We start from the raw sequence: 13,166 nt of genomic DNA on the forward strand, positions 1-13,166 counted from the left end.
TCATCTATAATCTTAAACCAAAAAGACCAGAAGCAACAGATCTTTTCGGTATCTAAGATCTGTGTTCTTAAAGGGTATTCTGTCCTAATGTAGAGAATGAGTGGGTATGGGGTAGAGGTAGTTGCTGGTACTCTCATGGGGGGCCTCGCAGCAGAAATAAGCCATACTGGCCTCTCATGTTAACTCTAGTAGCTAACAACAGGAAAATACCAGGAGACCATTTAGTTACAAATGATCTATTTTATTGAACAGAAGGGAACAAAGGACATTTTTCACATATGGCAATAGTGATGGGTTTTGAAAGTCAGAACCTTCATGGTGAAAGTTCTAAGGAATGAAGAGAATTGATAGTGGTAATGGGGAGTTCCAGAGTGATTAGTGGCAAGAGAGAAGCAGACAGAAAAGGAGCCTTGAAGGCAGAGAGATAAGATAGAGGAGTTAGACCAAAATGGAGGAGGAGGTTAAGGAAGTAGAAAGAAGGGCCTTTTGGTCAAGGCAGAATGTTGATATATGGAGTATGTGTCATCAAAAGCAGTTGAAATACGGTGAACTTTAAGCAAGCAAACCATTTGGTTTATAACAAGGAAATGAGTTAAGTGTTAGGGGGTGTAGGTTCTTGTGATGCTTGGGAGACTGACAAGGAGAAACTGAGTCAGGAAAGCTTTTCCCTCCATGTTCAACCCCTGAAAAGGAGAGACTGACAGGTGGGGTATCTTTTCAGAACTCCATCTTTATGATGGGAGTTCCCCTATTCTCTTACCATGCTTTCACAATTAACCCCACAGGCAGTGCCAAAGGAATACACACAGGAAGACCATCCTAGAAACTCCTGTAGAAGTCCAGGTGAAAAATGAGGGTAACTTGGGTGGGGCTGCTCTCTGGTCCTCTCTCTCTGTCCTCTGTCACTCCTGTAACAAACTCTTCTGATCTGAATAGCACCATGTTCTACATACCAATCTATAACCTAGGTTATTACCAAGAACCCAGGATCTGGAACCACAGGTGCTTTGATTCTTCAGACAATCAAAAAGAATTGAAGATTGAGACACAGAAGCTTGAGGCAAAGGTTTTTTTATTGTAATTATTAGTAAGTGATAGTACTCCCAAAGATGGTTCACTTCATAAAATGACAAGAACACTGAGTTGCAGAGGTGGTTTCTTTTTTTTTTTTTTTTTGGGGGGGGGAGGGAGGTAGAAGGATTGTGCTGGGAATACTGTGAGGAACAGGTTGAGTATGGTGAGGCTTTTCCCATTGAAAAATGGGGAACTGAGGAAACGAATCTCCCTATCATACTCCCTCTTGCTGAGGTAGAGCTGGGCAGAAAATACAGGTCCCAGTTTTCACTTCCCTGTCAGCCATTCCCAGCCTCCAGAAACCCTGCATTTTTCTGCCTCCAGGGGCCCAGCATTCCTTAAAACATTAAGCTAGCTCCCCTGCTTCACCCTGCATTCTTTCATACAATGACCCGCCCTTTTATTATCTACATATCAATGTTCTGCTTTGTCTAACAAGACTTAAGGCCTCCTCCCTATTTCCCCGCAGGGTATTATTAATCCAACCAGTTAAACCCCTAGCAACAGTTGCTAAGGAAGTCCCACCTTTCCCAGCCCCCTTTTACCTTTCTCTGATCCTTTCCTAACCATGTATGGTATTGTCAAGCCACTTGGGTCTTCTGGTTTCCAGGCTCGAGGAATGCATGCTTGCTGACCGGGAGGCTGAAGCTAGCCCTTGCGGTTTGTGCCACATGGTTTAAAGTGGTGTGCTACCACCTGACTCTGGGGCTATCAGATGAATAAATACTTGAATGGCCTCACCACCATGAGCTCGGTTCCTGGGTCATCTCTCTCTCATGTCACTAGCCTGACAGGATTGTTTGTTTGTTTGTTTGTTTTTAATTTTTTTCCCTCCAGGGTTATGACTGGAGCTTTGTGCCTGCACTACAAATTCACTGCTCCTGGAGACCTTTTTTTTTTTTCTAATTTTTGTTGCTCTTGTTGTCCTTATTGTTGTTGTCATTGCTGTTACTGTTGGACAGGACAGAGAGAAATCGAGAGAGGAGGGAAGACAGAGAGGGGGAGAGAAAGATATACACCTGCAGACCTGCCACACCACTTGTGAAGCGCTCCCCCACCCCACTGCAGGTGGGGAGCCAGGGGGTCAAACCAGAATCCTTGCTCTGGTCCTTGTGCTTCACACCATGTGCACTTAACCCACTGTGCTACCACCTGCCCCCACTTTTTAAATGTTTATTTGGGAGGATTAATGGCTTACAATCAGCAGTAAAAATTGTTATTGTTACATGTGTAAAATTTTTCAGTTTTCTGCTAAACACACACACACACACACACACACACACACACACCTAGGTCTTCCTCTACCATCAGGCACCAGGACTTGAAAGCCTCACTACCCCCAGAATCCTTTACTTTGCTGCAATACACCTTCTTCTTCTAGCGTTTGCCTGAAATACACCAAAACCCAGTGAAAGTTCTGCTTTGTGTTTCCCCTTCTGTTCTAATTTCTCAACTTCTGTCTATGAGTAAGATCAGAGTTTTTGGTTTTATAGTTAATTTGATTGACAATCTGGGTGAAATATAACTGTATGTACTGTATACCTGTATTTACTCATAATGCATAAGAAAACCACAATGCTAATGTATTATGAAGCCATTATAATGAAATGCATTAGACATCCCAAGGTCACTGTGGGATGCTAGGTCTTTTTGTATTTGCAACAAAGTTGAATATTCACAGGTGGTCAAACATTTTGCTCTAGTCATGATATACTCAATCAAATAGGAACCTTAGCACCTTTCCTTTATGCAAATTTCTATTCCTTGCATCCTTAGGTGTGGTGGGTGGTGGGGAAAGAGATACAAAGTCAGGCCATCTGAAGATACTCATTGATATCCTTGAGATCTTCCAACATTTTCTGTAGTTCCTTTGCCCGCTGCCTCACATTTTCAGCTGTCTCAGTCTTTACCCCTTTATTCAAGTCAATTGACTTCTGCACAAGGCTGACCACATCACGGAAAATAAAGAGCCCTTTAGTTCCCATGCCCAGGATCTGGACTCCTTTGCTCATAGCCAGGGCAGTCCCTTCATATGCTTCCTGCACCAGCAAGTCACTTTGGGTAGGGACTTTTCCAATGCTGGAAAGATGTGTGGCATTGTCTGTTAACTTAGGGTTGGCTTGGGCCAATTTGATGGCATTGACAGTCTTCATAATGCCATTAACTCCTTTAAAAATATTATTTCCTAAAGATAGAATCTTGGGTCCAATATTACATAGAAGTTCCTTGATCACTTCTCTTGGGTTGATTCCTTCAGATTCCAGGCTCTTGGCTTGAGTTTCCACTGATAATTTGATTAAGTGTTCCACAATGCTGGTGGATACTTTGGTCACAGCAGCTGCTGTTCCCAACCCCATACCAGTTGTTGACAGTGTCAAACTGACCCCTGCTGTTGTAGGTGCCAGAGTCAGACCAGCAATAGTTAAGAGACTGGACACAATGCCCGTGGAGAGGGCCACCACATTGGAGATGGTGCATTTCCTGTGCACACTGTCTGCCTTATCTGCAAGAGAGTGGAGCTGTGCTATGAGTTCCTCCAGTTGTACTTTCATGTGAGGAAACTCTTTCAGGAACCTTTCCCTATGTTCTTGTTCTTTTTGGAGTAAGTATTTGTTTTCCATGTCACCCATATCTTCTTTGTGCTCATGTTCTTGCATGTCTTCTATAAGCCCACTGTCTTCCTTGTGTCCCATGTCTTCTATATCTGCTCTCAGAATGTTTAGACCTGCACATAGTGCATCTGCCTCCTCCCTGTGACAATGAAGGCAGGTAATCAACACAGGCAGTTTATTTCTCTGTAAAATGGGTTCAGTGAGGTCTGTTCTACATAAGTCACACAACTTCTAACATGAAGCAAATGGAAAAGGATTCTACAAATATAAATAAATTTCCTACTATCATTAAGAATAATTTATATGTTGCAAATGTCCCATGGTATTTATTAACTCAGATGTGAGTAAGCAAATATCATTTTAAAATATGCTTAATTAGTATGTACTGGTTAAAAAAGTAGGTTATTCAAGGGCAAGTCAACACCATGTCAACAGCAGGTGTATAGAGTGAGAACTCTTCGGATGAGCAAAGTACAAGTGGGATAGGAACACCTTCATTCAAAGAATGCTAACATTTGGTGAAGACCCATCTTATTCAGACAGATCCATGCACTGGGCTACAAATAAGTGCTCCTAGGCCCCTACATATCCTCCTAGATTAGTGGTTTTCTTTGGGACTTCGGTCATTAAATAATCTTAGTGTGATATAAAATGAGGTCATGGGACCATGGGATCATGGGATCATGATATCAAACTGGGGGCTACATAACAGCCCTATACTCTACTGCTGAGACACAACACTGGAAGCAAGAATCCTATTCTGGATGTCTCTGTATAGTTTTTCTATCAATCCATGCTTTTATCTGTTTTTGACTGCAGATTTCCACCTATTTTTGCCCTATTGTGTTCAGTCTCAATCCTATATTGAAATGATCTTCATACCAAACACATTAATTCAGAATACAGTCAATGGCATTCACATTGATGTGCCTATGGACTTAGAGGAGGCCTCTGAGTGGGGGGAGTAACATTTCTCCCCTCACTGATTTGACCCTGGTTGCTCTCTCCCACCCTGGAGGTCACCTGGACAAGTGGGCCTCAGCCACAAGCTTCTCCCAAACAGCAGCATCACTCAGCAGGGACTGCAGTTCCTCTGTGCTCAGGGTGGCCTGGATGGACTCGATGGCATTGGTTACAAAACTGTTCATCTCTAAGTAGGGGAAAATAACACAAGACTAAGGTTAGAGGAAATCATGATGGATAGTAAGTGTTTGAGTCTATGGTGATTAAATTATAACCTTCCCAAGCATCTATTACGTGAGGTGATTTCAAAAGTTCTATCTGGTGTTAGGGACTAAAAATGTATCTCTCTACCCACTTCCAAGTTCATTTGTGGAAGACCTTACTGCCAGTGGGAGTATATTTGAAGACAGGATCTTCAGAGAAGTTTAAAGAGGCAACAAGGTTAAGTGAAGTCATAAGGACTAGGCTTCCCACCATTAACACCATCGGGTATTGGGGATGCCCAGACAACCTAACCAGAAGAGGGGACACCAATAGTATGCACGCACGAGCACACACACACACACACACACACACACACACACACTGGCCATGTGAGCACAGAGAGGATGACCTTCAGCAGGCCAGGAGAGAAGTCTTGGAAGAAATCAATCCTGATCTTTGATTCCTAGCCACCAGGATTAATTGACTGATTTCGGGCATGTAGGTGTATTTAGGAATTCAGAGTCTTCAGGCCTCTAGAAAGAAACCCCAAGGTACCAATGGGACTATACTAACCCTGCCAGCAGGTATGGGAAGCACCCTGTAAATACATACATTCATGTGTTGACAATATCATAAACGAACATTAACTTCAAATGTTCTGAATGATGTAGTGACTATGCAGTCTCGGGTCAAGTTTTATTCAAGGCAATATGGCAGCCAAACCAGTTACAAAAATAAGTGGATAAATGAAGCCTTTCAAGAATCTGGATATTATAGAATTGCAGACAGGAGAGAGGGAATGAGGCTGAGAAAAATAGAGAGGGAGAGACAAAGAGAAGGGGAAGCACATCTCCATCATCTGTCAAGATTCTCCCCTTCATATGGGGACCAGGGGCTTGAATCTGGGTCCTCACACATGATGATGTGTGTGATTTACTGGGTGTGCTGCCACCCAGTTCCACATGTGTAAATATCTTGATTAGGGTGGAGTGGGTAGAGCCAGGAGCTGACAACCGGGTCTCTTCAGGTGTCTTTGAGATAATAAAGAGAACTTGCTTGAAGATGTCACATCATATAAGCAGGTGCCTAAAACTGGGACCTCACTCCAGAAGGAAAGGATGCTGTTGGTATGCTTCTGGATTCTGCTTGTGAAGCCTTCTGTTTTTATCATCACACTGGGTTCGCTTTGTGTTGTTTGCAATGTATTCTGTTTGCATGTTCACTGTTGGCTGGGCACCCCCCTGCCTCCGGGATATTGGTTTGGCCCTCCCTCCCCCTGCCTCTGGGACATTTGGTTTAATCCTTGCTGGTTCCTGCTTTTTCCTTCTCCCTGCCCCCTATCATACCTATTTCCTTTGTTCCTGACTCTTCTGCCTGAGGAAAGAGATGCAGGACAGAATTGTGTTGTGATTAGAAGAGATTAGTTTTTTGAACTACATCCCTGCTTGTGAATAAAGATTGAACTGCGTTCTCAGCTCAGCCATTAGTCCCTGGTCGTCTCTGTCTCCCGCCCGCAAAGCAAGTCCGGTAGGATGCTTTCTCAGGTGTTGGATCAGTGCCTTCCCCTCCTACCATACTATGTAATAGCCCAACTGTTTATTAGAGCCTTGGAACAAAGCTACCTCTCCTGGCTTGATTCTGTATGTTATTCTCCAGGTTCCTCTCATATGGTGCATGTTTCTACGTGTGTGAAGTCTCACCAGTCACCTCCACTTAGCTCCTGAGTACCTCACATTACCAAAATATTGTCGAGTCACTTGCATTAAGGAAATGAGTTATATGGTCAGCACAGGTGCCTAAAGGAAACCTCATTTAACCTGATAGGAACTTTCAGGTCTTCTGAGGATTCAGCAGGAGACTCCAGGCTATTCTGCCCAATGTCAAGTCTCTTCACAACAGCTGGAGTTTCTTAATTGCCTATCTTAGCTAGCTGCTCCATATAATGCAGAAGAGCTCTAGAAAGCCAACCAGCTGGAAAAACCCAAAAACTTCTCTGCCTCCCCGAAAAGGACCCTTTGGTCTCTTAGTCACTCAGAACTCAGTGTTGCTGTGGCTTTGATCTTCCCATTATGTCAGTTGAAATACTTGCAATAAACTCATCTACTTATTTTATGTTTTGTTTTGTTTTGTTTTTTTGCCTCCAGGGTTATTGCTTGAGCTCTTTTCTGGCACTACAAATCCACCACTCCCAGCAGCCATTTTTTCCCTATTATTTTTTAAATTCCTTTTTATTCAATAGGACAGATAGAAATTGAGAGGGAGAGAGGAGAAAAAAGGAAAGAAAAAGACATATACCTGACATTCACCACTCCTAAATCAGACCCCCTACAGGTGGGGAGCCAGGGGCTTGAACCTGGGTCCTTGCAGGGGTTCTTGCCCTTCATACTATGTGTGTTTAACCAGATACATCATCGCCTGACCCCTTACTTTTTCTCTTTACATATAGCAAGTTCGTTAGTTGGCAGTCTTCTGCCCCCGTGTATACTTCTATACCTGCCTCTTCTTTCTGTATTCCTCCTCTCCAAATCTGCCCATGGAGCAAGACCACAACACCCACCTTACTATCAAATCACCAGCTCCAGTATCAGGCAATCCAGGCCAAGGTTGAGACAGACGAGCACATCTCTGTGAGTTTCTCTGATAAGTTCTCCCTCTAATGTTTAGGGGATTTAGGAGGAGGGGAGAAGCAGGGGGTCCAAATATAGACTTTTCCACTGTCTAGTTCACTGTGTGACTTGTCTGCACTTCAGTTTCCTTGTCTATAAAATAATAACAATCATTTCCTTAAAGTGTATGAGGGTGAGAGGGAAAAGGAGGATGGATGAGAGGCTTTCCTGTCCTACTTACCAAGAACCTTTCCTCTGGAGGAGTTGGAACAGGGTCCTGTCGCTTTCTGCTGTGAGTCGGTGTGTCTGTGTGTAACACAGCTCTGAGAGCACAGAATAAAGGAAATGAAAGTGAAAAAACCATGCCTTAGCAACCTGATAGCAAACAAACAAATCAGATTCACTTTTCCTGTAAAAGGGCCCTGGTCCTACCAGCTTCCTGCCACCCTCTTGCTGATCCCATTAGAGCAGAAGCCCCAGACCCACACTCCGTGATACCCCTGTTAGAGTCACGTTTGGGGTCTGACTTCCAACAGCAAGACTAATAAAAACAAAGATAGACCTTAGGGATTATACCAAATTAAATTTTAATAAAAGATTTTGTACTGCTAAAGAAATTATGAAAAGATAACCCACTAATGGGAAAAGATACTGGACATCATATATCCAATAAGGATTTCATTTTCAGGATACATAAAGAAATTATAAAACTCAACAACAAAAGCCAAATAACCCACCTAAAGATATTAGAGACTTCTACAAGGAGGACATAAAGCTAGATAACTCAATTATAAAAAGATGTTCATTATCACCTATTATTAGGGGATGCATTGGAATGACCTTCTCGTGGTGCATCCCGTGAGTACCCATTTATTGGGGAAACTGATGATCCTTCCTAGCCGACTGAATCCACATGGATCCCAGTCACTTTCAAAGCCAGCAACAAGCAGACATCAGGCTCAACCTGACGCTGTTGACTGGCTACGGAAGAAGGGCAAACGCTAGAAGAAGAACCTATTATTAGGGAAATCATATCAAAAACACAGTGAGATACTACCTCACAACTATGAGAATGGCTTACCTCAGAATGAGTGAGAAGAAGTGCTGTAGAAGATGTGGAGAAAAAGAAAAATTGTACTGTTGGTGGAAATGTCAATTGGTCCAGCCAGTTATCCTGAGAAATACTATGCAACTTCCTCAAGAAGTTAACAGAGCTGTGATGAGACACACAAACACCATTTCTGGGTGTGGATTCAAGCATAAGAACATAAATAAGAAAACTTATATCTGAGCTTGGAAGATAGCATGATGGTTATGCAAAGAGACTCTCATGCCTGAAGCTTCAGTCTCAGGTTCAATTTCCCCTCTACCATAAACCAGAGCTAAGTAGTTCTCTGGTAAGAAAAAAAAAGAAAAGAAAAGAAACAGCAAGAAACACGTGAAAAAAATGCTCCAAGTCTTTGATTGTCAGAGAAATGCAAATAAAGACAACAATGAGATACCACTTCAATCCTGTGAGAATGTCATACATCAGAAAAGGTAGCAGCAACAAATGCTGAAGAGGCTGTGAGAACAAAGGAACCTTCCTGCACTGCTAGTGGGAATGTAAAATGGTCCAACCTCTGTGGAGAGCAGTCTGGAGAACTCTCAGAAGGCTAGAAATGAACCTACCCTATGACCCTGCAATTCCTCTCTTGGGAATATATCCTAAGGAACCAAACACACCCATCCAAAAAGATCTCTGTATACCTATGTTCACAGCAGCACAATTTGTAATAGCCAAAACCTGGAAGCAACCCAGGTGTCCAACAACAGATCAGTGGCTGAACACTATATACGCAATGGAATACTACTTAGCTATTAAAAATGATAATTTCACCATTTTTAGCCCATCTTGGATGGAGCTTGAAGAAATCATGTTAAGTAAAATAAGTCCAAAACAGAAGGATGAATATGGAATGATCTCACTCACAGGCAGAAACTGAAAAACAAGATCAGAAGAGAAAACAGAGGTAGAACCTGAACTGGAGTTGGTGTATTGCCCCAAAGTAAAAGACTCTGGGGTGGGTGGGGGAGAGTACAGGTCCTGCAAAAGGATGGCAGAGGACCTAGTGGGGCTTGTATTGTTATATGGAAAACTGAGAAATGTTATGCATGTACAAACTATTGTATTCACTGTCAAATGTAAAACATTAATCCCCCAATAAAGGGGAAAAAAAGAAAAGAAAAAAAATACAAAGAAAATTGAAACAGACAAGCATGGAGGATTCCTTCCATGTGTGCAACATAAAAATATGAAAGTGAAAATGAAATGAAATCACAAAAACATGAGGCAGTGCAGGGACAAAATGGATGGAACAGTAAGTAATTATAATTTACAGAGTATAAAAGGAAGTATTAAGGGCAACTAATTGCCATATGTGGAATATAAAGAATGAAAAGACATAACTTGGGGGTGGAGTCACCCCAAATCTTAAGACCTTGGGAAAACCATGATGGTTATTGTTGATGGGGGAGTGACAGAGAACACTGGGGATGGGCACTGTTGAAACTATACCCTATTATCTCCTAATCTTGTAAATTTCTATTAAATCACTAATAAAGTGTAGAAAACAAAACAAAAATGAAGGTGTGCACCTTGACAACAGAACTAAGATTAGCAAAAGGGAAGAGGTTGTGGTTATAGATTGGGTGGAGGGGGTGTAGGGAAGGTGGTGGGGGACACGAACAAGCATTGCCCAGAGTCAGGTGTGTGAGCTGGCAGAAGAGGCAGAGCAAGATCACTGTGGCACCTGGAGCAGCAGAAGTTAACCACAAGGTACCGAGTGACACTGGTGGCTGAGGTGACATGGTGACCAGTGATAGCATAGCAGGAACTGGCTTTTAATGACTTTGCTCAATGTTTTACTATAACCTATGACTATTGGCTCAGAAGGAATAGAAAAGTCTAATCTGGGGAGTCCCGGAAGATGGCGGACTGAGAAGCCGCTAGCGGCGTGAGCTCTGATCACATCTTCTGGAAACGGTAGAATTTTCTGCCTTTAGCAGGCCAGTCAATAAGGGGCCCTAGCAGTAACACCAAGGAGGAGACTATGACTTAATTTGGGTTAAGAATTAGAGTAAAGGTGGCACGAAATAGTGGGCGACTGCTAGAGACTTCCCAGGCGGCGCCGGGCAAGGCAGGTGGGCCGGGCATTGTCCTCCGCCCTGGAAGGTGGCTCCTCCGCCGGTTGCAAAGCACTGCGAGGCAGCCAGCAGAGGACCCGGAGGGAGCAATATAGCTCGGGAGCTTTCTCTTGGGAGTCTCCAGGGACCACCGCGAACCTGAGGGCGGATCCAAAGACTTCTTGAGTATAGCTCTCATTGGATCAAAGGACTTGGAGCTAGTTTTCATTTTCGAGAAATCCTTTAAAAAAGTCTGGAGGGGGGTTTTCCCAGAAGATGGCGGACTGAGAAGCTGCTAGCTGCTGAGCTCTGAACACATCTCCTGGAAACAGTAGGATTTTCTGCCTTTAGCAGGCCAGCCAATAAGGGGTCCTAGTGGTGACACCAAGGAGGTGACTATAACTTAATTTGGGTTAATAATTAGAGTAGGGAAAAAATTATTTTTTCTTCCTTTTAATTTTCAAGCATACCTCATTCCTGCCCCCCCCCATAAGCAGTCCCTGGGGACCAGCTCCTAGCAGGATATGCCAAACCACCAAACAGGGTGCTTTTGAGAATTCACTGAAACACATTTGGGAATTTCCTTTCACTGCTATTTAATTACAACTCTATTTCTTATCTTCTCCCTTTTCTCTCTCTTGTCTCCCTTTTTTTTTTAATCTTGTCATACACTTCTTCCATCTTCTTCGCCTTTCTGAATTTGTGAATTATTTTGGGGTAGAAATCTGACTCAGAGTGAACTCTCTATGTGAGTATCTCTGCTCTAGTTCCCTTTCCCCTCTTGTTACCCCTAGAATATACAGTGGATAGTAGATTTGCATAACTGTCTATCCTTGCTATCCTCTCTTTTCTCTTTCTTCACTGGGATTTGGTTACTATTATTTCACGGAATGGAGAAATTGTTTGGCTAACTGGCAACGATTAAACTACTTCAATACTTACTTCAGTTGCTACTGTAATTTCTGAGGTTGGAGAGTGCAATTGTCATAAAAGTATTTAGTACAGTGTTACTTGTACTCAAGACACAACAACTGAGGAACAACAGAGCATAAAAAAAAACACATAAATAAAAAAATGGGTAGATCAAAAACAAATAAAACTGCTACCCCAATGAATGAAGACAAGAGCCCAGAAGAAACTACAAATCATCCAGAAGTAACCATAGATAAGAAAAGTATGCAAGCAATAATAAACTTATTAATCAAAGAAATGAAAACAACATTGGAGGAAAGGAATGGCAGTATTAGGGAAACAACAGTTGAGACCCCCAAGGAAAATACTGATTATCTTGAGGCAATCAGAGAACTGAAAGCTGAAATAGCTGTAATGAAGAAAGAAGCTGAGGCAAGGGAAAGCAGACTAACAGAAGCAGAAAACAGAATTAGACAGAGGATGAGTTAGAGAAAACAAAGAAAGAGGTGAAAGAGCTTAAAAAGAGATTAAGAGACACTGAAAACAACAAAAGAGACATATAGGATGATCTCAAAAGAAGTAACATTCGTATAATTGGCCTTCCAGAGGAAGAAAGAGAGGAAGGGGAGGCAAACATTCTAGAGGAAATAATAGAAGAAAAGTTCCCAGACTTGAATAACAGAAAGGACATCAAGATTCAAGAGGCCCAGGGAGTATCAAACAGAATCAACCCAGACCTGAAGACACCAAGACACATCATAGTCACAATGAGAAGAAGTAAGGATAAAGAAAGGATCCTAAAGGCTGCAAGAGAGAAACAAAAAGTCACATACAAGGGAAAACCCATAATATTATCTGCAGACTTCTCCACTCAAACTCTAAAAGCCAGAAGGGAGTGGCAAGATATCTATCGAGCCCTGAATGAAAAAGGGTTTCAACCAAGGATAATAATCCTGCTAGACTTTCATTCAAACTAGATGGAGGGATCAAAACCTTCTTAGATAAACAACAGTTAAAGGAGGCAACCATCACCAAGCTGGCCCTGAAAGAGGTACTAAAAGACCTCTTATAAACCTCTTATAATACTTGCAATATATCAGAGCAAACAATTTTTTTAGAACAATGGCACTACAATACATTAAATCCAAATATCAATAAATGTCAATGGCTTAAACTCACCCATAAAAAGGCACAGGGTGGGGGGATGGATCAGAAAACATAACCCAACCATATGCTGCTTGCAAGAATCCCATCTGTCACAACAAGATAAACACAGACTTAAAGTGAAAGGATGGAAAACTATCATACAGGCTAACGGACCACAAAAAAGGGCAGGAACAGCCATTCTCATCTCAGACATGATAAATTTCAAATTAACAAAGTAATAAAAGATAGGTAAGGACATTACATAATGATTAGAGGATCAATCAGCCAAGAAGACTTAACAATTATTAACATCTATGCACCCAACGAGGGACCATCTAAATACATTAAGCACCTACTGAAAGAATTTCAAAAATACATCAATAGTAATACAATAATAGTGGGAGACTTCAATACCCCACTCTCACACTTAGACAGATCAACAAAGCAGAGAACCAATAAAGATACAAGAGAATTGAATGAAGAG

The 13,166-nt window shown here is 42.1% G+C and overlaps 1 protein-coding gene and 1 long non-coding RNA gene across 2 annotated transcripts; both read right to left on the reverse strand.

Annotated features, from left to right (window-relative positions):
* Positions 1–1,179: 1,179 nt before the first annotated feature.
* Positions 1,180–2,575, reverse strand: LOC132538117 (uncharacterized). The gene is made up of 2 exons (XR_009549523.1): positions 2,474–2,575; positions 1,180–2,442 (listed from the first exon to the last, which is right to left on the reverse strand). It is a non-coding gene; the product is annotated as an uncharacterized LOC132538117 (long non-coding RNA).
* Position 2,576: 1 nt separating this feature from the next.
* On the reverse strand, positions 2,577–9,222 carry LOC103124920 (apolipoprotein L2-like). The gene is made up of 4 exons (XM_060190058.1): positions 8,541–9,222; positions 7,701–7,782; positions 4,710–4,836; positions 2,577–3,825 (listed from the first exon to the last, which is right to left on the reverse strand). Exons 1-4 carry the CDS (start codon positions 8,718–8,720, stop codon positions 2,883–2,885), a joined length of 1,332 nt encoding a protein of 443 aa, XP_060046041.1. The 5' UTR covers positions 8,721–9,222; the 3' UTR covers positions 2,577–2,882.
* Positions 9,223–13,166: the final 3,944 nt, after the last annotated feature.

This window comes from Erinaceus europaeus, chromosome 4, assembly GCF_950295315.1.
Source record: "Erinaceus europaeus chromosome 4, mEriEur2.1, whole genome shotgun sequence".
NCBI lineage: Eukaryota > Metazoa > Chordata > Mammalia > Eulipotyphla > Erinaceidae > Erinaceus > Erinaceus europaeus.